This window comes from Mobula birostris, chromosome 5 (genome assembly GCF_030028105.1).
Source record: "Mobula birostris isolate sMobBir1 chromosome 5, sMobBir1.hap1, whole genome shotgun sequence".
Taxonomy (NCBI): Eukaryota; Metazoa; Chordata; class Chondrichthyes; order Myliobatiformes; family Myliobatidae; genus Mobula; species Mobula birostris.
In genome coordinates, this window is record NC_092374.1 from 135,563,479 (window position 1) to 135,589,533 (window position 26,055).

At 42.5% G+C, this 26,055-nt stretch overlaps 1 protein-coding gene across 1 annotated transcript in view; it reads left to right on the plus strand.

The window, feature by feature from the left end:
* Positions 1-26,055, plus strand: part of abcc4 (ATP binding cassette subfamily C member 4 (PEL blood group)) — a 338,193-nt gene that overhangs the window by 28,016 nt on the left and 284,122 nt on the right. Inside the window, exons 2-3 of the mRNA XM_072258740.1 lie at positions 3,922-4,032; positions 24,925-25,045. Coding sequence (XP_072114841.1) covers positions 3,922-4,032; positions 24,925-25,045 — 232 coding nt within the window. The remainder of the gene's footprint in view (positions 1-3,921; positions 4,033-24,924; positions 25,046-26,055) is intronic.

Consider the following 26,055-nt stretch of genomic DNA (forward strand, 5'->3'; position numbering starts at 1 on the left):
TAATAGACCCTTCCAGCCCAGCGAGCCTGTGCTGCCCAATTACTTCCACATGATCAATTAACCTGCTAACATGTATGTCTTTTGAATGTGGGAGGAAACCAGAGCATCTGTAGGAAAGTCGAGGGTCGTAGGGAGAACGTACAAAACCCTTATGGATAGCGGTGGGCATTGAACCTGGGTCATTGGCACTGTAACAGAGTTACGCTAACAGCTATGCTACCATGCCGCTCCCGCGTAGATGAGAAATTAGGAGTTATTTTGATTTAAGAAATATTTAATCCATAGTGACTTGGCCACTTGGATTCAGAATTGGCTTGGCCTTGGAAAACAGGGTAGTGATCAATGGGAAGTATTCTATCAGGAGTTCTGTGACTGGTGGTGTTTTGTGCGAAACTGTGCTGGGGGACCTTTGCTATTTGTGATACATGCATATGACTGATGAAAGTGGATGGTTGGGTTAGTAAGTATGCAGACAATACATAGGTTGGTGACATTGTGGATAGTGTAGAAGATTTCCAATGAGATGTAGATTAGTTGCAGATATTAGTGAAGAAACGGCAGAAAGCATTTAATCTGGCCAGTTGTGATACAGGACCTTAATAGTGTAGATGCACAGAGTGATCTTGGGGTCTAGGTCCATAATTCCACAGATTTTTGATGATGTTTAGCTCAGGGGACTGTGAAGGCCATGGCAAAAACTTCAGCTTGCGCCTCTTGAGATAGTCCATTGTGGATTTTGAGGTGTGTTTAGGTTCATTATCCTGTTGCAGAAGCGATCCTCTTTTCATCTTCGGCTTTTTTACAGATGGTGTGATGTTTGATTCCAGAATTTGCTGGTATTCAATTGAATTCATTCTTCCCTCTACCAGTAAATGTTCCCCCTGCCACTGGCTGCAACACAAGCCCAAAGCATGATTGATCCACCCCTGTGCTTAACAGTTGGAGAGGTGTTCTTTTCATGAAATTCTGCACCCTTTTTTCTCCAAAGATACTTATGCTCATTGCAGCCAAAATGTTCTCTTTTAACTTCATCAGCCCACAGGACTTGTTTCCAGAATGCATCAGGCTTGTTTAGATGTTCCTTTGAATCTTTTGAATAGAACTTTTTGGCTGCAATGAGCAAAGGTATGTTTGGAGAAAAAAGGGTTAAGCATGGGGGTGGATTGAGCATGCTTTGGGCTTGTGTTGCAGCCAGTCGCACGTGGAACATTTACTGGTAGAGGGAAGAATGAATTCAATTAAATACCAGCAAATTCTGGAAGCAAACATCACACCGTCTGTAAAAAAGCCGAAGATGAAAAGAGGATGGCTTCTACAACAAGATAATGAACCTGAACACCTCAAAATCCACAGTAGACTACCTCAAGAGGTGCAAACTAAAGGTTTTGCCATGGCCCTCAGTCCCCTGACCTAAATATCATCAAGTATCTGCGGATAGTCCTCAAAAGAGCAGTGCATGCAAGATGGTTGGAGAATCTCAGAGAACTAGAAGCCTTTTGCAATGAAGAGTGGGCGAAAATCCCCCAAACAAGAATTGAATGACTCTCAGCTGGCTGCAAAAAGCATTTACAAGCTGTGACACTTGCCAAAGGGGGTGTTACTAAGTACTGCCATGCAGGATGCCCAAACTCTTGCTTCAGGCCCTTTTTCTTTTTTGTTATTTTGAAACTATCAAAGATGGAAATAAAAAAGTTTTCTTAAAATATTAAAGAAGTGTGTCATCTTCAACTTTATGCCTTTTGGAAATCAGTTCGTCTTTTACTCGCTTAGCTATTCACAGTAACAGAATTTTTGACCGGGTTGCCCAAATTTTTACATGCCACTGTACAGATACCTGGGGGATCTTGCAGGCAAATAGAAGCCATGATGAGAACCCAAGGAAAGCTGCAACAACCAAAGAATGAGACAGGATCCAAAGAGCAAGCTGAATGAGAAGAACAGATCCATCAGATAACCAGCTGCAATTCGTGTGCTGGCCAAGGAATGAACTGAAAGCTGCTGACTAACATCAAGACCCGGAAGCTACGAACAATACATGGAAGATTCCATCCAAAGTCTAATGCTGAGTGGCTGTACACCTGGTGGAATAGAGGAGGACGGGGACTTGGAAGTGTCAAAGCCACAGTCCTGGAAGAAATGCGAAACATCCGTGATTACGTCAGGAAGATGGCCCCTAAGGATGACCTGTTAGGAGAAAACATCAGACAGCAGGCAGGGGACGTGGTAGTGGGGTGAAGCAAGACCAGAGGCTGTGGCAGGGCAAGCCACTTCACTGGATGCACCATTGCCAGATATCAGAGATGGCTGACATAAGGAAGTCCTGCTAATGGCTGGAAATGGCAGGGCCGAGGGACAGCACAGAGGCAACGCACATGGCTGCACAAGAACAGGCGCTGAGCATGAGCAATGGAAGCAGGTGCCTATCACACCAGACAAGACCCCAGATACAGACCGTGCAAAGAATTCGTTGAAACCATCCAGCAAAGTAGCAGGGTGCAAGATGCAGGCATGGACAGCATACACTAAACAGCACAACCAAGTTGCAGGAATTGAGCACAAGAATACCTATGCTGTGTATGGATTGGACATTGCTAAGTCCAAATGGGGAAACGTCCGAGAAAGTAGCAGAGAATGAGAGAGCTAAGGTCCTCTGGGACTGCCAAATACAGACTGATAGGCAGGTACAGGCCAACCAACCAGTCAGAGTAATACTAAATAAGGAACAGAAGAAAGCAGTAGTAATAGATATGGCGATCCTGAATGACAGTAGCATCAAGAAAAGATGAGAAGCTGGAGAAACATCAAGGCTCGAAAGAGTAGATAGAAAGGATGTGGCAGGTTAAAGTCAGAGTAATTCTGGTGGTGATAGGAGCACTTGGATTGGGAGAGTGGCTCCAACAAATCCTGGGAACAACGTCTGATATCTCGAGCCAGAAGAGTGCACTATTAGGATACTGCACCGAACCCGCAAGCTCCCTGGTCTCTGGTAGAGGACCTGAGATTGAGGGAAAAATACACATACACACCACCCATAAAGGGTGAGGGCGGGGGGGGGGAATTATTTACAAAAAACCTGTGGATGAGAGTGACAAGAACCAGTAGATTCATGCTGGCTCAGACACAGAAACAGACACACACACACACTCTTAAATATACGTTTAGTTGGTATAGACATATTTGGCCTGTAGGCTTTTTATAGATCTGTACCACTGTCACTCTTTCATCCCTTCCTACTTGCCTTCTCAAGGTAGTGCCTTATGTAGGTACTCTCCATCATCAAAGATGCCCACCATACATCTTTTTTCTGCTTTAAGAAGGCTCAGCTGCTTGATATTCATAACTTAAGGTATTTTAAGCTTGAGATTCTTTGAGTGTATCTTTGTGAATGTTTCTAATTACAGTATTTACTATATGAGATTAGAGTGACCCATGATCTCAACACTTAGTTCTGTTAGTTTTATGTTGGACCTGTTATAAATCCTGACACCCTGTTGAGTACTCTTGAAGAATACCCTTATCATAATAAATTTCAGATGATATTTCAAACTGATTTTATTTCAAAACACCCATTGCATATTTTTCAGAGGGCTTTGGGTGCTTTCCTCGTGCTGGATTAACATTGAAAGAGATTAATTGTTCAACTTGTTCTTGCTATTTATGGTTTCGTGGTATTTGGAAATTGCCAACAGGGTTTGCTCATAAGATTAGTGACTATACTTCAAAGGCAAGTCATGGGTGAGAATGGATCTTATAAGAGGTTATCATTCTAAATGTTTATTTCCACTATGTGTTTTACTAAACCATTTGATCTTTGATCCATTACTATTTTAATACAATTGATTTGTAATTTAAAATTGAACATGTTTAAAATATGTGTAATAACAAATAATTTGAATTATCTTTTTATTTTTCAACTGATAGTTGGCTCAATCCACTGTTCAAAATTGGTTATAAAAGGAGACTAGAAGAAAATGACCTGTACAAAGTTCTCCCTGAAGATGGATCTGAGAGGTTGGGAAAAGAACTACAAAGGTAAATAATAGTAGTATTTGCTGTTCCTTTAGATTACATAATGTGTATGCAGAGTCCATGTAGTTATCAAACTCTCGAGCTTTATTTGGGCTTGTGGATCTTGCTGGCAGGGTCAGCATTAATTGTGCATCCCTAGCTCCCCTTGAGGAGGTGCTGGAGAAGTCCAGATAAGTAACTGTAGTGCATTTGGGCAGTGGTGTACACTGTGTAGCCATAGTGCATGGAATATAGTGTATGTTTAGTGTATATAGTGTATGTTTAGGCTTTTGGGCAGTGGTGTACACTGCAGCCATAGTGCATGGAATATAGTGTATGTTTAGGTGGTGATTGATAACAAATCAAGTGAGTTGCTTTGACCTGAAGGGTGTGGTGCATCAAAGTCATCAAAGCAAGTTGGCAGTATCCCTTCATGATCCTGACTTGTACTTTGTCGGTTATGGGAAGTTTTCTGAGCATAACGAAGTGAGTCGTTTTCCATAATCTGTCTCTGGTCTGCCCTTCAAGCCATAGTACTTGTATTTCTGAGCAATGCGCTGCCCCAGCATGTTGAGGGTAAGGAATGACAAGGAAAGGTGTTGGACTCTCCTTGTGGGAGAAACCTGAACGGCTGCCTCTAATTCCAGTGGCCCCTGATTTACTCCTGACCACCAGAGCTGTGCTTGTGGAGTTTGCACGTCCTCCCTGTGGACTGTGGATTCTCTGGCTTCCTCCACATTTCAGAACTTGTGGGCTGGTAGGTTGTTCGGCCCCAGTAAATTCTCCCTAGTGTGGATGAGCATTTCCATCTGGGATGGAAGTGTGGGAAAAAGAAAATAGGTAAGGGTTGGATTAGTGAAAAATGCATGCTGATTAGTGAAGACTTGATGTGATCGTTAGTGGAAGATCTTCATCTGTGCTGTTTGTATCTCTACATTGTACCTCATTTTTAGATATATCTGTTACTGTACTTGGTGTGCCCTTTTTGACGTCTTTGATCCTGGTCTCTGAACTTGTAATAGATTTTCACATTCTTATGAACTGCTGACAAACCACTTTTTTTTTCTGTAATATTTGCTGGAGGTGGTGGATGTATAAAGTTAATTTGAAGCAAATGCTATTTTGAAACACAAACATAACAATAACAAATTTTAGACTAGAAGGTCTGCTCATTTCAGTTATATAACTCATTTATCCTATTGTAGAAACAATGTCATTAGGCTGGAAAGAGTGCACAGCAGATCACAAGTCTTAAGTTACAGGGAGGGGTTGAGCAGGCTAAGACTTCATTGAACTATAGTGAGGTGTATGAAACCATGAGGGGCATACGTACACGTACAGTGAATACACAAGTCTTTTCCCATGGAAAGGGTATTTAAAAACTAGAGAGCATAGGTTCAAGGTGTGAGGAGGTGGAGGGGGGTGGAATCTGAAAAGGGCCTGAGGGTACAACTACTTTGCACAGAAGGCGATGGTTTCTGTGGAATAAGCCACCAGGGGAAATAGTTGAGGCAGCTACAGTAATAGTACTTGAAAGACACTTGGATAGGTACATGGCTAGAAAAAGGGACGTGGACAAATGTGAATGAATGGGGCTAAACTGAGCTGGGCGTCGTGGCTTGCATGAATGAGTTATGCTGAAGGGCTGGTTTCTGCACTGCATTGCTCGAAGAATATGACTAGCGATTTGATGTTTGTATGACTTGCAGCAGTCTATTAAGTCTTTGTAGGCTTTTGTCGAAAGCTGAATTGCTTTGAGGTTGTTTCATTGGGTATCCAGAACTGTAATCAAAATGTTCTTGTTCAAATGGGGTATTTTAATATCTGACAACTTACTTGAGTGGAAAAATACACAGAAGACTCAATTGATGTACTAATCAACCTCAGCAGAAAATTCATCAGTTCGAGATGCTTTCTGACCAAAACAGTCCCCTGGAGGAGGAATTAGTAAAGTGTATCACATAATGTGCAAATTGATCTTCCTATCCCAAGAGAAATATTGAAGGGTAAAGAGAATTTAAAAATCTTTCATTTCCTCATGATTTCTGAGAAGGTATTTTTGCAAATTAAGTATCAAATAATGTAAATTCCAACCCCAATTTGGTGCCAGTGCTTTTCCTTTTGGTTTTCTGTAAGTGGTTTGCATAGCATGGCTGAGCATCCCCTTTGATGTGAGGAGCATCTCATTATCATATTTACTGCAACTGGGAGCATGATTACACTTCTGCTGAATTGGCAGGTTAATCAGTGCCCAGGAGATACAACAGGTAAGTCTGGAAGGCAGCAGCTGCACGTTGTGCAAATCCTCTGCAATTAGTCACTACACTGCCATACCTGTGACCTCAGCTCTTGTGCTGCTCGCTCTTTATGATGTCCACTTGCCTTAGCCCCTGTTGTTTTGTCGATTGCTGGATGCCAGCCCCTGGTTGCATCCTTCAACCATAGATATTTCCACCCGGCAGCTGATCACTTGAAAAATCTAGTTGTTTACACTGCCAGTAAATTAAACTGAAGATGTATTGAGTTGGTCTAGGATTTTGATACTTCACCTGCCTGCTATCAACAGCAACAAAACCAAGAATATCCCTTTCTCTAAAATTTCCAACAACAGTAAAACTCCAATAAATTCTGATTGGAAATGTGGCATCTAGTTGATTTGGGCTGACATTACGACTGGGTGTGTAGTCAGAGCTGGGGCCAGAAGTCTACCTTAGGCCAGGATCTGGCCTGTGGTTCAGATGTGCAGTCAGAGCTTCGATTTGGATCAACTACACCAAGGGCTCAGGATGATCCGTAGATTTGCTGCTGGAATTGAAGTCCATGACACTTGCATATTTTTCACACTCTTTTAGCTCACTGATTTCACTGCAATGCATTTTGTTTCTGTGCAACTTGTTTTTAAAAACAAGTGAAAGTATGAAATTATGTGGGGGGGGCAGGGCAGTGGTGTAGATATTGTTCATGTTGGCCAAGGTCCAACACATTAGGCTGGTCTGGATGGTTAGATCTCATGGGATCCAGTTGGATGCAAAGTAAGGTTTGCAGTACTAGAGCAGGGGTTCCCAATCTTCCTCGTGTCATGGACTCCTACCCTCGTCCTTCAGAATGACTAAGTTTATAGGTAGTGCAAGAACTGGGCCCAGGTGAGTTTAAAGAGCGTGTGGACCAGGATCCCAGTGTGCCTGGCAAGTGGAGCCTGGGTTACCTTAAAGAATGTTTAGGAATTGGGACCCAAAATGGCGTGGGAACCGTAACCCCAGGGTGCTAGAGGGAGCTTGGGAAAAGGGCCTCTGCATGTTAGAGGGACTGTGGGAAATTGGACATTGGTGATATCAATAGAGCATAGAGCCAGTGGCCTTGCTATGTGACAGGGAGCATGGGCCCTGTAGAATTAGATACAGAACTATCAGGATTTTCGATCAGACAACAGATCATCTGAGTTTTACTGTACTAACAAACACAGTCACTGAATATTCTCCCATGTCGTAAAAGTTCTGATATCCTGAACACATTTTTTGGTAGTTGGCTGTTGGAGGACTACTTCCCATAAAGCCTGGTTCGTGACATGCAAAACTGCACACTTGAAAATTCCAGCAATGAGGCAGTCTTTATAATAGTAGCTTTTGAACTCGGCATAAGGTACATTGACCTAGGGAAGAGATGTATTCAGTGTTAGTATCTTTGAAGTCAGGCTACAGAGGTTGCATTTGAGGAGACTGACGGTATCCTGGGTTAAGGGCAACACAGTGATGAAGCTAGAAGAGTTGCTGCTTTACGGTGCCAGTAATTTGAGTACAATCCTGATCTCTGGTGTTCTGTGTGAAGTTTACATCTTCTCCCTCCCTGTGACCATATGGGTTTCCTCTGGGTGTCATAAAGTTATGGAGTTGTACAGTTCAGAAGAAGGCCCTTTGTCCCATGTCCATGGCAACCATGATGGGATTAGGTTGAATGTACATTTCCCAGCACTTGGCCCATAGCTCTCTAAGCTCTTCACATCCCTGTACTTGTCCACATAACACTTAAATGCTTAAATGTATCTGTGTGTGTGTGTGTGTGTGGGGCGGTTTGGGAGGAATTATTTATTAAACCTTTCACCTCAAACCTTAAAACTTGTGTGCTCTAGTTTTCAATTTCCCAACCTATCTATGCCTCTTAGGATTTTTGATACCTATGTGATATTGCCTCTGCTTGAAGGAGTAAAGTTGCAGCCTTGATCTTTCACTATAACTCAATCCAAATCATGGCAGCAATCTTAGCATTGTTTATGATTGAATCATATCCTTCCAATGACAGAATGGTAAATACTGCAACCGTACTCCAAGTGTGATGTCACCAATGTCATGTAGAATTGTAACATAAACTTCCAGCTTCTATATTTGGTGTTCGCCAAAAACCACCTTCTCTGCCCTGTCTATCTTTCCTTTTTTAAGAAACATGGTACATAGAAATTTACAGCACATTAAAGGCCCTTCGGCCCACAATGTTGTGCCGACCATGTAACCTACTCTAGAAACTGCCTAGAATATCCTTAGCACATAGTCCTCTATTTTACTAAGCTCCATGTACATATGTAAGACGCTCTTAAAGACGCAGTATGTGAGCTGTACAACCAGAGGGGAGAGGGCTCTGGATTTGATGTATGCTAAGGTTAAGGATGCATACAGCTCCTCTCCCCTCCCCCCACTGGGAAGGTTAGATCACAACCTGGTGCATCTAAAATCCTGCTACGTGCCTCTGGTGAAGAGTAAACCTGCAACCTCGAGGACAGTGAGAAAATGGTCAGAGGAAGCTTATTAGGCGCTCCAGGGTTGTTATGAGGTGACAGACTGTCAGGCACTCTGTGAGCCACATGGAGAGGATATTGATGGGCTCACAGAGTGCATCACTGGTTACATCAGCTTCTGTGTGGACTGCAATGTTCCGACAAGAACTGTCCTTTGTTATTCAAATAACAGGCCATGGGTAACAAAGGACATTAAGGACATCCTGAATGCTAAAAGGAGGGCGTTTAGAGATGGAAATAGGGAGGAGCTGAGGGCAGTACAGAGAGACCTGAAAGCCAGCATCAGGGAGGCTAAAGACAGGTACAGGAGGAAGCTTGAGTGGAAACTCCAGCAGAACAACATGAGAGAGGTCTGGAGGGGGATGGGGACCGTCACTGGGTTCCGGCAAACTAGCAACAGTGGAGCTGAAGGCAGTGTGGACAGGGCCAACGAACTTAACCTGTTTTTTTAACAGATTTGACATTGTGTCCCCTGCCCATCTCCCACATGAGTCCTCTGTTGTCGGCCCCAACCAACACATATTCCACTCTCCCCTCCTACCCCTCCTCACAGTCCCCCACCCTGCTCTCATGACTATACCCCTTCCCCACACGAAACCACCACGGTGGGCTCCACAGCTGAACAGGTGAGAAGACAGCTGAAACGTCTCAACCCAAGCAAGGCTGCAGGACTGGATGGTGTCAGTACCAGGGTGCTCAAAGCCTGTGCCCCTCAGCTATGTGGAGTACTTCGCCATGTTTTCAGCCTGAGCCTGAGGCTCCGGAGGGTTCCTGTGCTGTGGAAGACGTCCTGCCTCGTCCCTGTGCCGAAGATGCCACACCCCAGCGGCCTCGATGACTACAGACCGGTGGCATTGACCTCCCACATCATGAAGACCCTGGAGAGACTTGTTCTGGAGCTGCTCCGGCCTATGGTCAGGCCACACTTGGATCCCCTCCAGTTCGCCTACAAGCCCCAACTAGGAGTTGAGGATGCCATCATCTACCTGCTGAACCGTGTCTACGCCCACCTGGACAAGCCAGCGAGCACTGTGAGGGTCATGCTTTTTGACTTCTCCAGTGCGTTCAACACCATCCACCCCTGCTCTGCTGGGGGAGAAGCTGACAGCGATGCAGGTGGATGCTTTCCTGGTGTCATGGATTCTTGATTACCTGACTGACAGACCACAGTAGGTGTGCTTGCAACACTGTGTCTGACAGAGTGATCAGCAGCACTGGGGCTCCACAGGGGACTGTCTTGTCTCCCTTTCTCTTCACCATTTACACCTTGGACTTCAACTACTGCACAGAGTCTTGTCATCTTCAGAAGTTTTCTGATGACTCTGCCATAGTTGGATGCATCAGCAAGGGAGAGGAGGCTGAGTACAGGGCTACGGTAGGAAACCTTGTCACATGGTGTGAGCAGAATTAACTGCAGCTTAATGTGAAAAAGACTAAGGAGCTGGTGGTAGACCTGAGGAGAGCTAAGGCACCGGCGACAAACACTGAGGCTGTCTACAAGAAGGGTCAGAGCCATCTCTATTTCCTGAGGAGACTCAGGTCCTTTGACATCTGCCGGACGATGCTGAGGATGTTCTACGAGTCTGTGGTGGCCAGTGCGATCATGTTTGCTGTTGTGTGCTGGGACAGCAGGCTGAGGGTAGCAGACACCAACAGAATCAACAAACTCATTCGTAAGGACAATGATGTTGTGGGGATGGAACTGGACTCTCTCATGGTGGTGTCTGAAAAGAGGATGCTGTCCAAGTTGCATGCCATCTTGGACAATGTCTCCCATCCACTACATAATGTACTGGTTGGGCACAGGAATACATTCAGCCAGAGACTCATTCCACCGAGATGCAACACAGAGCGTCATAGGAAGTCATTCCTGCCTGTGGCCATCAAACTTTACAACTCCTCCCTTGGAGGGTCAGACACCCTGAGCCAATAGGCTGGTCCTGGACTTATTTCTGGCATAATTTACATATTACTATTTAACTATTTATGGTTTTATTACTATTTATTACTTATGGTGCAACTGTAACGAAAACCAATTTCCCCCGGGATCAATAAAGTATGACCATGACTACTGCATTTGCCTCTGAAATACAGTGCCTATAAAAAGTATTCATTCTTCTTTCCTCTGCCCACACTTGTAAGTTTTCATCTTTTATTGTTTTACAATATTGAACCATAGTGGATTCAATCTGGCTTTTTTGACACTGATCACAAGAAAGGACTCTTTCGTGTCAAAGTAAAAACAGATTTCTACAAATTGGTTTAAATTTATTACTATTATTAAATGTGCAAGAGTCTTTTCTGCTGATCAGTGTCAAAATAAGCCAAATTTAATCCACTGTGATTCAGTGTTGTAAAACAAGAAAACATCCGGGGGGAGGGGGGTGTGAATACTATTTCTTGGCACTGTACGCTGTGTCACCCTTTCTCATCACTTCATTAAAAATCTCAATCAAATTTGTAAGACAGATCAACCAAGGTGGCTACTGTAATCAACTCCTGCCCATACAGTGGCATACAAAAGTTTAGGCACCCCGGTCAAAATTTCTGTTACTGTGAATAGCGAAGCGAGTAAAAGATGAACTGATTTCCAAAAGGCATAAAGTTTAAAAATGACATATTTCTTTAATATTTTAAGTAAGAAACTTTTTTTATTTCCTTTTACAGTTTCAGAATAACAAAAAAGAAAAAGGGCCCGAAGCAAAAGTTTGGGCACCCTGCATGGTCAGTACTTAGTAACACCCCCTTTGGCAAGTATCACAGCTTGCAAACGCTTTTTGTAGCCAGCTCAGAGTCTTTCAATTCTTGTTTGGGGGATTTTAACCCATTCTTCCTTGCAAAAGGCTTCTAGTTCTGAGATTCTTGGGCCGTCTTGCATGCACTGCTCTTTTGAGGTCTATCCACAGATTCTCGATGATGTTTAGGACAGGGGACTGTGAGGGCCATGGCAAAACCTTCAGCTTACGCCTCTTGAGGTAGTCCATTGTGGATTTTGTGGTGTGTTCATTATCCTGTTGCAGAAGCCATCCTCTTTTCATCTTTGGCTTTTTTACAGACGGTGTGATGTTTGCTGCCAGAATTTGCTGGTATTTAATTGAGATAATTTTTCCCTCTACCAATGAAATGTGCCCCGTGCCACTGGCTGCAACACAAGCCCAAAGCATGATCGATCCACCCCCATACTTAACAGTTGGAGAGGTGTTCTTTTCATGAAATTCTGCATCCTTTTTTCTCCAAACATACCTTTGCTCATTGCAGCCAGAAAATTCTATTTTAACTTCATCAGTCCACAGGACTTGTTTCCAAAATGTATCAGGCTTGTTTATATGTTCCTTTGAACCTTTTGAATAGAACTTTTTGGCTGCAATGAGCAAAGGTATGTTTGGTATGGCTGAAGGTTTTGCCATTGCCCTCACAGTCCCCTGACCTGAACATCATCAAGAATCTGTGGATAGACCTCAAAAGAACAGTGCATGCAAGACGGCCCAAGAATCTTACAAAACTAGAAGCCTTTTGCAAGGAAGAAAGGACGAAAATCCCCCGAACAAGAATTTGAAAAACTCTTAGCTGGCTACAAAAAGCCTTTACAAGCTGTGATCCTTGCCAAAGGGGGTGTTACTAAGTACTGCCATACAGGATGCCCAAACATTTGCTAAGGGCCCTTTTCCTTTTTTGTTATTTTGAAACTATAAAAGATGGAAATAAAGTACAGTTGGCCCTTCTTATCCACAAGTTCTGCGTGCACAAATTCAACCAACCGCGAATTGGGAAAACCCGGAAGTTCTTTCTTCAGCGCTCGTTGTTCAAGCATTGTTTGCCTCGCGTCTCGTTCGTTCGCTACTTTGTTTCTGTGAAAAAATGGCTCCTAAAAAGCAATTACGTTGTCAAAGCAATTCCTCAAAGGCTAAGAGGGAGTGTAATGTGCTCTCTCTCGCCAAGAAATCAGAAATATTAGATCTTTTGAAAAGTGGCATGTCGCATTCCGAAGTGGGCCGTAAGGTCAGTAAGAACGAACCGAGCATTTGTACAATAAAGCGGAAAGAAGCTGAAATTCATGGAGGTGTTAGTGCTAGGGATGGCTGGCTGGCTATTGTAAAGCGCTACAGCCTCAAGAACTTAAAGGTCACGGGAAAATCGGCATCGGCTGATGCTGAGGCGGCATCAGCATTCCCAGAAGAGCTACGATGGTTGCGTCTGTACTGAATAGGTATAGACATTTTTTTTCTCGTCATTATTTACATAGCATTTTCATTGTATTAGGTATTATAAGTCAACGGAACAGAAACACTGGGGGTGGCAAATCCTGTGCTGCCCTGGGTCCTAAAGTCCACAGGCACTGAGACAGTTTAAATAAAGGACTTGAGCATTCGCATTTTTTGGTATCTGTGGGGGGGGGGGGTGTGGGGGTGTCTTGGAACCAGTCCCTCGCAGATAAGGAGGGCTGACTGTAATCTTAAAATATTGAAGAAATGTGTCATCCTTAACTTTATTCCTTTTGGAAATCAGTTCATCTTTTACTCGCTTAGCTATTCACAGTAACAGAAATTTTGACCAGGGGTGCCCAAACTTTTGCATGCCACTGTATCTTATCCCTCAAAATGCTGTCTGGTGCTTCCTACCACAATGTTAGGCTAACTTGTTTGTAATTACTAGGACTCTCCTTGCAGCCTTTATTAAATAAAGTTATGACATTTTCTATCTTTCACCCTTTTTGGGTACCTCACCAGGGGATTATGATAGAAACATAGAAAACCTACAGCTCAATACAGGCCTTTCGGCCCACAATGCTGTGCCGAACATGTACTTACTTTAGATATTACTTAGGGTTACCCATAGTCCTCTATTTTTCTAAGCTCCATCTACCTATCCAGGAGTCTCTGGAAAGATCCTATTGTATCCACCTCCACCACCGTCACCAGCAGCCCATTCCATGCATTCACCAGTCTGTGGAAAAAAAAATCTTACCGCTGACATCTCCTCTGTACCTACTTCCAAGCACCTTAAAGCTGTGCCCTCTTGTGTTAGCCATTTCCACCCTGGGAAAAAGCCTCTGACTATCCACAACATCTGGCCATTTTCCCTCCACACTCTCAGTCCAGATGCAGGGTCTTGATCTGAAGGATCAACCATCCATTTGCCTCTACAGATGCTGCCTGACCCACTGAGTTCCTTCAGTGGTTTTTTGTTATGGTTCTGATATTGCAGTATCTTAGCAAGGATTCCTAGAATTTCTTCTGTAGTTTCCCATATTCTCCAATATACTTTCTGGACCTGGAGATTAGTCTGCCTTCATGCATCTTAATGCATGCAACACCTCTTCTGCGATGATATGGACTGGTCCTTAAACATCTTAACTAACTGTAACCCTCAGCTTCGACTAGTGGCTTACTCTAGGGAAAGACGGCCAAACTTGAGAAATCTTGTTTGGGTGGATGCTGCGTGATGTGTTCCCGTTACAAGTCAGTACCATGAAATAACAAACAGTTATTTTCCATGTTAAAAACAGAGGAGAAATAATTATTGAGAACTCTGCCCATCTGCAGCTGTTCTGCATGTTGGTTTCAACCTTTATCTTTGAGGGGCCCTCTGCTCTGTAGTCACTTTTTCCTCTCTTACTATGCTGAATATAGTAAGAGAGGAAAAAGTGACTATACTGAATGGACCCAGCTGGTGGTGTAGTGGCATCAGTGTCAGACTTTGGGACGAAAGGTCCCGAGTTTGAATCCAGCTGGCTCCCCTGCACGCTTTCCATCCGTGCTGGGTTACGAGCTGGTGATCTCTTTGGAAACTCATCTGGCAGAAGGCAAACCACTGCTGTAACTTGCCTCGTACGCGGTTCCCCACTACATCAGAGAGGTGTGGAGGGAAATCGTCCGCTAACCGGAGAAACTCCGGATGTGACATACCTTTCCTTTTTAGTATACTGAATATAAAATAAAACTCTTTGGATTCTCTTTAATTTTCTCTGCCAAAGCCACTTCGTGCTCCGTTTTGACCTTCCTAATTTCCTACTTGAATCTCCTGTGGTATCCTCTATGCTGTGGCTTCCTTCTGTGTTCCACAGTAGAGTTGGTTGTTTAATTGGCTCCTTGTAAATTGCCCTTGTGTGGATGAGTGATCAAATAGATGGGAAGGTGGGTAGGACAGGTCACAGGGAAAACTAGTATGAAAATGGAATTGCTGTGTGATCTAGTGTGGATTTGATGGTGTGTATGACCTTGGGTTTTGTATGGCAACTTGCCTAATGGTTATGCTCCAATGGGATTACAAACTTGAGGGCAAATACAGGGGAGGTTGTTTGCTGAAGTTAATTTTTTTAAAATATGCCTTGCAAGTCAGGGTGTGTGTGGCTGAGAAACTGGTGCAAGGGACAGGGTTTCACATTTCTGGATCACTGGGATTTCTTCTGGGGAAGGTATGACCTGCACAAAAGGGATTGGGTTACACCTGAACTTGAGGAGAACCAATATCCTAATGGGCATGTTTGCTAGAGCTGTTGGGGAGGGTTTAAACTAGTTTGGTTGTGGGATGGGAAACAGTGATGGGGTCCGGTTTGAAGCAGTTGGTACAAGCAGAGCCAGTCTGCAGTGAGACTGTCAGGAAAGACAGGCAGAAAAGGATAGAACAAGATTGCAGTCAGTGAGAAGTGAGTTGCAGGGTAACGGGGACAATATTACAAATGGTGATGAATACAGAACTGAAGCTGTATTTGAATGCACACAGTATCTGAAATAAGATAGATATCTGTAGCACAGTTAGAGATTGGCATCACTGAGTCGAGGCTGAAAGAAGCTTATAGTTGGGAACTTGGCATCCAAGGGTACATATTGTATTGAAAGGACAGGCAGAGAGGGTGGTGTGGCTCTGTTGAAATCAAATCCTTTGAGATGATATAGGATCAGAAAATGTTGTGTCATTGTGGGTAGTTAAGGAACTGCAAGGGTAAAAAGACCCTGATGGGAGTTGTATTCAGGCCTCCAAATAATGGCCAGGATATGGGCTACGAATTACAATGGGATATAGGAAGATCATGTCAAAAGGACAATGTTACGATAGTCATGGAGGATTTCTTTATGTAGGTAAATTAGGAAAATCAGGTTCATGTTGATTTTGCATCCCAAGAGAGAATTTGTAGAATACCTATGAGATGGCTTTTAAGTCCACTACAGGCTCAGCCGTTCTCTCTCTGTATCTTGTTTTACAGCGGTTGGCATCCAGCTTAATGGTGCATTACTGCCACACAGCTGTTCTGTATTGGGTGTTATGTAATGAACAGCATGTGATTAGGAAGCTTAAGGTAAAAGAACCCTTGGGAGACAGTGATCATAATATGATAGAATTTGCACTGCAATTTGAGATGCAAAACTAAAGTCAGATGTATCAGTATTACATGGAGAAAAGGAATTACAGAGACATGAGAGAGGAACTGGCCGAAGTTTATTGGGAGGTGAGCAGGGTTGATCGCAGAGTAGCAATGGCTAGAGTTTTGTGGGAACATTTCAGAAGGTTCAGGATAGATATATTCTAAAGAAGTAGTATTCTAAAGGTAGAATGACACCACCGTGGCTGATAAAGGAAGTCAAAATCACCATCAAAACAAAATGGAGGGCATAGAGCAAAAAATAATAGGAAGTTGGAGGACTGGAAAGCTTTTCAAAGCCAACAGAAAACAACTGAGAAAGACATAAGGAGTGAAAAGATGAAATGTGAAGATGAGCTAGCCACAACTTTTTTTCTCTGATATATTTACCCCACAACTTTTTTTTCCTCTGATATATTTGCATGAAAGGGCAAATATCACTGGACAACAAAAAGTTTGCTTCCTGAATACTTTTTTGATGTTTCTTATGGATTTTGGGCTGCTGAACATGAAAATCACCATGAAATTTCGCTATCAGGCACCATTTTTGGAAATCGCTTATATTTATTATTTAAGTTCATAGTTCAAGCCAATTAGAATATTGCCCACAGTGTAAGCTGAAAAGTTCTCTATCTTGTCCAGGTATGCTTTGGCAGGATGGATGCTGCATGGCAGAACAGATTTTAGAAAGGTTGTACAGATCTGTGAAGGTTTTTGATATTTGAGACACATGTTTCCCGGAATAATTGATGCCAAGATTAAGGAAAATATTTTTGTTGGTCTGCAAATCAAAGAGGTAATCAATGACAGCAAATTCGAATAACTTCTGGTGGAACCAGAGAAAATTGCATGGAAGCCATTCAAGGATGTTGCTGAAAATCTTCTTGATAACTACAGAGCACCAAACTAGGTGCAGCTGGTTGACAACATGCTTCAAGCATACCAAACCATGAAGAACAACTAAAGATTCATTTTCTGCATTCCCATTTAGACTTCTTCCCTGCAAATCTTGGCACTGTTAGTGATGAGCATGGCGAAAGGTTTCATGAGGATATCGTCGTCATGAAGAAAACGATATCAGGGCAACTGGAATTGATCAGTGCTGGCTGGTTGTTGTTGGACACTTGAGCAAGAAGCCACAGACACTGAGTACAAATGAAAATCCGCAACAAAACATTTTGAACAGTGGAACTATTGCAAAGCATCAGCACCATTATATAATCAAATGCCTTATATTCAATAAAAGTTAATTTATTGTTTCTCCAAATTCCTAAATGATACAAGTAGTCTGAAATTATATTTGTTTTCAGCTTCAAGCGGTGTATCATAAACAAAAATATTTCTGAGGAAGCAATTTGTTGTCTCGTGTGTTTTGTATTCTTTCATCATGGTGTTCTCATAACAGCAACATAAGGGATAGATGAAGGACAGATGGGGAAGGGATCCTGTGGATGGAACCTGGTGGAATGGGGAATGAAAGTAGGTGATGGGGGAATGGATGTGGGATATGGGAATGGGGACAAAAGTAGGAGGACTGGAAGTGGGTTTGAACTTCCTCCATGGAATGTAAGGGTGAACTAAAATTGGAAAAATTCAATGTTTCTAACTTTTGGTTAGAACTATGTAGGTGGAATATGAGGTTTTTGTTTCTGTTGTGTGTGAGTTTGTGTTGGGCCTCACCCTAGCAGTGGAGAAGGCTGAAGACAGACGGTTCAGTATGGGAATGGGAAGCAGAATGAAATGGTATGCAATTGGGAACTTGAATGGCCATTGCAGACAGTGCAAGTGCTCTGTAAATCAGTCACCTGCACTGTGCTTAATCTTGGCAACATATTGCGGCTCTGCCCCCCTCCCCCCCCCCCCCAAGAGATGCTGCTTGACTCACTGTGCTCCTGCAGTACTTTGTTTCTTTGTTTTGTTCCAGATTCCAGCATGTCTTGTGTTTTCAAGACCTGTTAGTTGGTCTGTATTTAGTCAGTCCACACTAGCTTTCCGTACCAATGCACATTTTGGCTAAGTGTCATTTGATTATTGTTTCTATTCTCTGGCCACATGGATACATTTGCCTTGTGGTTTCTGATCAGCCCCACCTTTCCGTACAATCATTTTCCTGTTCACATGTTGTTGGATTCAGTTTTATATTTGCTATCAAACTTTTCTCATGGTAAGTCCCTGGCTGTTTTGTTTTCTTCATACTTTCTCCCTGAACTTTCTGTAAGCATCTTGATTTTCTCGTGCTAATCACCTGCTTATCTCTTGTGTAACTTTTCTCTATTTTGCTGTCAAGCTGTATTCCAGAAGCTTGTCACAGTCAAACTTGTCAAGGAAGTTAAATGCAAAAGGACTGTTGAGGATCCTGCCATTAAGTATGTATTGTCCCTTTACGCTTGACCTCTCGGAGTGCAACAACTCATGCTTTGCCAGATTCAACACCACCTGCCATTTCTCTGTCCATGTCCACAACTCTATTCTGCTGCATCCTTTGGCAAGCTTAGTCATAGAACTAATATAGCATGGAACAGGGCCTTCAGCTCAACTTGTCCATGTAGAATAACACGTCCCAACCAAACTAGTCCAACTTGCCAGCATATGGTCAATAATTTTCTAAACTGTTCTAATCCATGTACCTGTCCAACCGACTTTTAAATAATGTGGTTGTGGTTATTGTTGTTATGTTTTTGCCTTAACCACCTACTCTGGTAGCTCATTCCAAATAGGTACCACCTTTTTGTGTGTACATACATACAAACAAATTCCTCTTAAATCGTTCTCCTTTCATCTTAAACCTTTGCTTTCTAGTTCTCGATTACCTAAATCTGGGAAAAAGACTGAGTGCATTCAACCCATCTCTGCCCCTTATGATATTATATACCTCCTATGAGATCACCTTTCAGTCTCCTGAGCTTTAAGGAATAAAGTTCTAGCCTATCCAACCTCTCCTTGTATCCTGATACTAAAGTTCTGCCAATGCCCATATAAATCTTGTCTGCACTGTTACTAGTTTAATAACATATTTTGTCTAGCAGGGGGATTAAAATTAAACACAATAATCCCGGTGCAGTCTCACCAGCATCTTTGTACAATTGAACCATGGCCATCAAGCTTTTGTACTCCGTACTCTGACTTCTGAAAATGCATGTCAAAAGTGCAATGTTACAATAGTCATGGGGGAGGGGGAATTTCAATATGTAGGGAGATCAGGGAAAATCAGGTTGGTGCTGGATTCCAGGAGGGGGAATTTCTAGAGTGCCTATGAGGTGGCTTTTTAGAGCAGCTTATGGTTGAGCCCACTAGGGGATCAGCTGTTCTGGATTGGGTGTTGTGCAATGAACTGAAATTGATTAGAGAGCTTAAAGTAAAAGAACCCGGGGGTGGGGGAGTGATCATAATATGATCAAATTCACCCTGAAATTTGAGCAGGAGAAGCTAAAGTCAGATGTATCAGTTTTAAAGTGGGGTAAAGCGAATTACAGAGGCATGAGAGAGGAGTTGGCCAGAATTGATTGGAAAAGAACACTGGCAGGGATGACGGCAGAGCAGCAATGGCTGGAATTTATGGAAGTAATTGGGAAGGCACAGTATAAGTATATCCCAAAGAGGAATAAGTATTCTAAAGGCAAAATGACACACCGTGGCTAACAAGAGAAGTCAAAGCCAACATAAAAGGCAAAGAGTAGGCAAATAATCGAACAAAAAAATAGTGGGAAGCTAGAGGATGGGGAAGCTTTTAAAGACCAACAGAATGTAACTAAAAAAGTAATAAAATTAGAGGATACGAAAAGCTTCTTCAGATACATGAAGTGTAAAAGAGAGGTGAGAATGGCTGTGGTAAACGATGCTGGAGAGGTAATAATGCAGGACAAGGAAATGGCAGATGAACTGAATAAGTATTTTGTATCAGAAGGCACAAGTATGGTGGAAATTCCAGGTATCAGACTTCATGAAGTGTGTGAAGTTACCATAACTAGGGAAAGGTTCTCAGGGAAACTGAAAGGTTTGAAGGTAGATAAGTTATCTGGACCAGATGGTGTACGCCCCAGGGTTCTGATAGAGGGGGCTGAAAAGATCATGGGGCATTGGTAACGATCTTTCAAGAATCACTAGATTCTGGAATGGTTTTGGGAGATTGCAAAGTTGCAAATGTCACTTCACTCTTCAAGAAGAGAGAGAGGCAGAAGAAAGGAAACTATAGGCAAGTTACACACATAAAAGTTGCTGGTGAACGCAGCAGGCCAGGCAGCATCTCCAGGAAGAGGTACAGGCGACGTTTTGGGCCGAGACCCTTCGTCAGGACTAACTGAAAGAAGAGCTAGTAAGAGATTTGAGAGGGGGAGAGGGAGATCCGAAATGATAGGAGAAGAGAGGAGGGGGAGGGATGGAGCCAAGAACTGGATAGTTAATTGGCAAAAGGGATATGAGAGGATCATAGGACAGGAGGCCTAGGGAGAAAGAAAAGGGGGAGGGGGGAAGCCTAGAGGATGGGCAAGGGGTATAGTGAGAGGGACAGAGGGAGAAAAAAATGTGTGTATATAAATAAATAACAGATGGGGTACAAGGGGGAGGTGGCGCATTAGGGGAAGTTTGAGAAGTCAATGTCCATGCCATCAGGTTGGAGGCTACCCACTCAGGCTGGAGGAACAACACCTTATATTCCGTCTGGGTACCCTCTAACCTGATGGCATGAACATTGACTTCTCAAACTTCCCCTAATGCCCTGGGTAGTCTGATTTCAGTGGTTGGTTAGAAAGATATTGGAGTCAATTAATAAGGATGAGGTCTCTAGGTACTTAGCGGCACATGATAAAATAGGCTATAGTCAGTATGATTTCCTTAAGAGAGAATTTTGCCTGACAAACCTGTTGGAATTATTTGAAGATGTAATAAGCAGGAAAGACAAAGGAGAATCGGTTGATGCTGTGTACTTGGATTTTCAGAAGTCCTATGGCAAGGTGCCACACATGAGGCTGCTTAACAAGCTAAGAGTCCATGGTATTACAGGAAAGGTTCTGGCATGGATAAAACAATGGCTGATTGGCAGGAGGCAAAGAGTGGGAATAAAGGGAGCCTTTTCTGGTTGGCTGACAGTGACTAGTAGTGTTCCACAGGGGTTTGTGTTGGAACTGATTTTTTTTTACTGTTATACATCAATGATTTGGATGATGGATTTGATAGTTTTGTCGTAAAGTTTGTAGATAAAATGAAGATATGTAGAGGGGCAGGTAGTTTTGAGGAAATAAAGAGGCTACAGAAGAACTTTAAATTAGGAGAATGGGCAAAGAAATGGCAGATGGAATACAGTGTTGGGAAGTCTGTGGTCATGCACTTTGTTAGATGAAATGAAAGGGTTGACTTATTTTCTAATGAAGAGTAAATACAAACAACTGAGGTGCTAAGGGATTTGGGATTTGTTCACGATTCTCAAGGTTAATTTGCGTGTTGAGTCTGTGGTAAAGAAGACAAAGGCATTCACTTCAAGAGGACTAGAATACAAGAACAATGTTGAGATTTTATAAAGCACTGGTGAGGCCTTACTTGGAGTATTGTGAATATTTTGGGGCCCCTTGTCTTAGAAAGGATGTGTTGGAACTGGAGATCGTTCAAAGGAGCTTCACGAAGATGATACCAGGATTGAATGGCTTGTCAATGAAGAGTGTTTGATGGCTCTGGGCCTCTATTTACTAGAATACAGAAGAATGTAGGGTAACCTTATTGAAACCTATTGAATGGTGAAAGGCCCTGATAGAGTGGATGGGGAGAAGATGTTTCCTATGGTGGGAGAGTCTAAGACTAGAGGACACAGCCTTAGGATAGAGGGGTGTCCTTTTAGAACAGAGATGAGGAATTTGTTTAGTCAGCGAGTGGTAAATCTGTGGAATTCTTTGGCTCAGACAGCTGTGGAGGTCAAATCTCGATGAATATTTAAGGCAGAGGTTGACAGATTCTTGGTTGGTCAGGGTATGAAGGGATATGGGGAGAAGGCAAGAGATTGGGGCTAAGAGGAAAATTGGATCATCCATGGTGGAATGGTAGAGCAGACATGATGGGCCAAATGGCTTAATTCTGCTCCTATGTCTTATGGTCTATGGTGTTATGGTCTTACGACTGCTAATATTCTAAAAGTCGTCTTCAGTATCCTGTTTAGTTGTGCCTCCACTTTAAGAGAATATACATTCACTCCAAGATCCCTCTGTTCTACAATGCTTCCCAAGCCCTTCCATTGATTATGAAAGTCCTACCTGGAAACCCACTTAACACATCCATGCCACGTTTTCTTCCAATTGTTGAGGAACCAGAATGATACCAGTTAGAGACCTCCAGCCAGAAAAATTCCGTTGACCATGACCATTTATCATCAATGGGCAAGCAAATTCTGAATTGAAACAGCTAAATCATTTTGCATCCCTTGCAGTTCAGTCTTTAGTGGATGAATTTGCCAAGTTGGAACTTGTCAATGTCTTAGTAAAGCCCATAGATCTGTCCTCAATTACCTTTGTCATCTCTTCAAAAAAAAACTCTGGTCAAGTTATTATGACATTTCAAGCCTTGCAGAAAGACATGCTGGCTGTCCCCAATTCACCCATAGCTCTCCAAATGCTCATAAATCCTATTGCTAACAACCCTTACCAATACCTCTCTGCTACTGGTGTGAGACTTGCCAGTCAATAATTATCAGGATAATCCTTATTTTCCTTAAATAATGGAGGTCTGTCCTTTGGGACCTTGCCTATAGCTAGAGAGGCCATTAAGATTTTGGTTAATGCCCCAGCAATCTCATTTCTTGGCGCTCTCAATAACTTGGGGTATATCCCTTAGGTTCTGGGGACTTGATGCTCTTCAAATGATCTACTGCTACCTCTTCCTTAATCTCAAAATGGTCCCAGCATAATAGCTTTAGCATTTCCTTTAATCCTTCTTGCCATGGATTTTTCTTGACCTCTCATTGCTGTCTTAATTCATTTATAGAATTTTTTTTCTAGCTTTCTGATCCTTATCCTATTTGATTTCAGCTTTTTTAAACCTTACATACGTCCTTTTTCTTGACTAAATGCATGATCTCTGAGGAACTGCCCCCAATTAACAGTGCAACTTTCCACCACTGCCACCACCTCTATTTTCTGAAACATTGAAACCCTGGAACTTTAGTGTTTAGTTCTGTCCACCTCTCAACCATATCTCTATAATGGCCATAACATCATAGTTCCATGTACGGATCCATGCTCTTAAGCCTATCTCCTTTTATTTTTAAAACTCCTAACATTTAAAATCAGCACATTTCAACTTGTCCTTCCCATCTTGTCTATTACCTCGTCCATTACCTTGTCCTTGCCCATCTTCCCTTGTAAATGATATTTATCTTCCTCTTAATTCCTTGCACTTATGGACTTGGTGCTGTGGTTCTCATTCTCTTCGTCAAGCTGGTTTAAGTCTTCCTAGGCAGCACCAACAAAGCTCTCTGCCAGGCCTATTGGTTCCCCTCCAATTAAAATTCAACCTGTCTTAGGTCGCCCTTGCCCCTGAAACGCTCCGATGATCCAGGAACGTGGACTCTTGCCCTATGTACCAGGTCCTCACTGACACATTCAAATGTTGTACCTTTTTATTCCGACCATGCCTATCATGGGGCACAGTGAATAAAGTCCTGCTTTTCAGCTTCTTTCCTAACTTCCTATTCTCATCCCCTTTCTACCTGTGTTTTTGGGACCAATGTGCACCATGACCTCAGGCTGCTTGCCCGCCTCCATGAGAATGTTCTGCTCTGAGAGGTCTTTAACCCTGGCACCAAGAGATAGCATACCATCCTAGTGTATCTTTTGCAGCCCCAGAATCCCTTGTCCTTTGCCCTAATAAACAAGCCTCCATCATTTTTGCCCTGCTGAGTCTCAGAGCCTGTCACAGTCCCCACTGACCTGGCTGCTGTTACAGGTACACACCCTAGCAGTTTCCAAAGGGGTATTCTTGTTTCTGAGAGGGGGTGGCCATGGGAATCTTGCCCCATGCATTCTGTTCCCTTTTGCTGGTGGTCCACAAATAATCTGATGCCTGTGCCTTTGTCGTGAAAGCACTTGTTTATGATCCTAAGTATGTTCAAGTCCAGCTCCAGTTATTTGACACAGTCGACCAGGAGCTGCAGCTGAGTACGATTTGTACATGTGAAGTCATTAGGGAAATTGGCACTGAAGGAACAAACCATTGTATTAGCTGTCATTGCAGGAAGAGTAGTTCTGAGGAAAACCTTTCCTGTTCAGCAAAGCCTTGCACTGATAGTCAAACACTCCACTCACAGCTCAAATGCAACCACTCCTAAAACATGGCCCTTCCAAAATGGCCACTTCACTAAAGCTTGCCTCTTACTGCACTGATGAAGGCTGGCACTACCAGGAGCTTTGACCTGTAAAACAGCTCTCATCAGTTCCTTTCTAAAGTCTTCATCATTTTAGAACGTTTTCTCCTTTTTTTTAAAAAAAAGAGCAATTTTAACATTTTTAAGCTAAAAGGAAGCAACTACATCTGGAGTCATTGCAGAACTTTAATTAGGATGATAAAGGATGTGAATTTATTGATGTTGATTGAGAATCCTTGGCTTTGATACACTTCTGCAAAGGAAGCCACTCGGAGAGTTCAATTTATCTCATCCTCGTGTATCATTTCAATTGAACAGCTTTCACAAATTGTGGTAGTGATTTGTATTTTATTTGCTTTTGTTCTATTAAATTATAGCTGACTTTGAGAGCCATGCTATTTTGTGACGGGTTGTTTGTCTTTTGTGCAGGCACTGGGACAATGAAGTCCAGAAGGCGCAGAAACAAGTTCGAGATCCCCATCTAACAAAAGCCATTTTAAAATGTTTCTGGAAATCGTATATTATTTTAGGTGTTTTTACATTTGTAGAGGTAATTACAGAATTGTTATTGTGTCTCTATTTCATCTTTGCTTGCATACTTTTTATTTACATTACAGCTCTTAATTGTCCAGTTTTTTCCCTTTAAGATTAACCTTTACAGCATTGTGTATGCCATATGGTACTTCTGACTTTTACTTCTAACTCATTAAAGTTCTGTACTAATTTTGTTGTACTTGGTGCACAACCTTTTGAAATGATGTAATTAATATTTCTTAGAAAAATATTCTGCAACAAACTATGACATTTTTTGGATGAAAGGTCTCTGTCTAAAATGTTGACTGTTTACGCTTTTCCATCAATGCTGCCTGGGCTGATTAGTTCCTTCAGCATTTTGTGTGTGTAACAAGTGCTGCAGGAGACCTACAGATCCTCCTAGACAAAGTAGTACAAACAAGTGCAGATTTTGGTCTAACCATCAAGTGTAAAAAAACACAAACACACACACACAAATGTATGGTAATATCAAAACAGCAGGATACTCCCAACTGCCAATTGTACATCGGTAACCAAGAGATTGAACAAAAGACCAGCTTTAATTACCTTGGTAGCTTTATATCACAAAATGCTACAAGTAAAGTAGAAATGAAAAGAAGAATTGCCATTGCTAAAACCAACTTCCAAAAAATGAAACCCATTTTTACAAACAGACACATTTCTATGACAACAAGGCTTAGGCTACTAAAATGCTACATCTGGTCAATCTTGCTGTATGCTTCCAAAATATGGACTATTACACCAGAACTCCAAAGAAACTTAGAAGCAACAGAAATGTGGTTTCTTAGAAGAATGCTGAAAATATCATATAGAGATGGGGTAACTAACGAGACAGTACTCCAATGTGCCCATCCAAAAAGATCTTTAATGAGAACATCAAATGAGAGGAAACTTAAATTCCTGGGCCACGTCATCAGAAAGGGAGAAATAGAATGCCTTACATTACAAGGCCGTATGCCTGGGAAATGTGGAAGAGGGAGACAAAGAAGAAAACATATGGACACT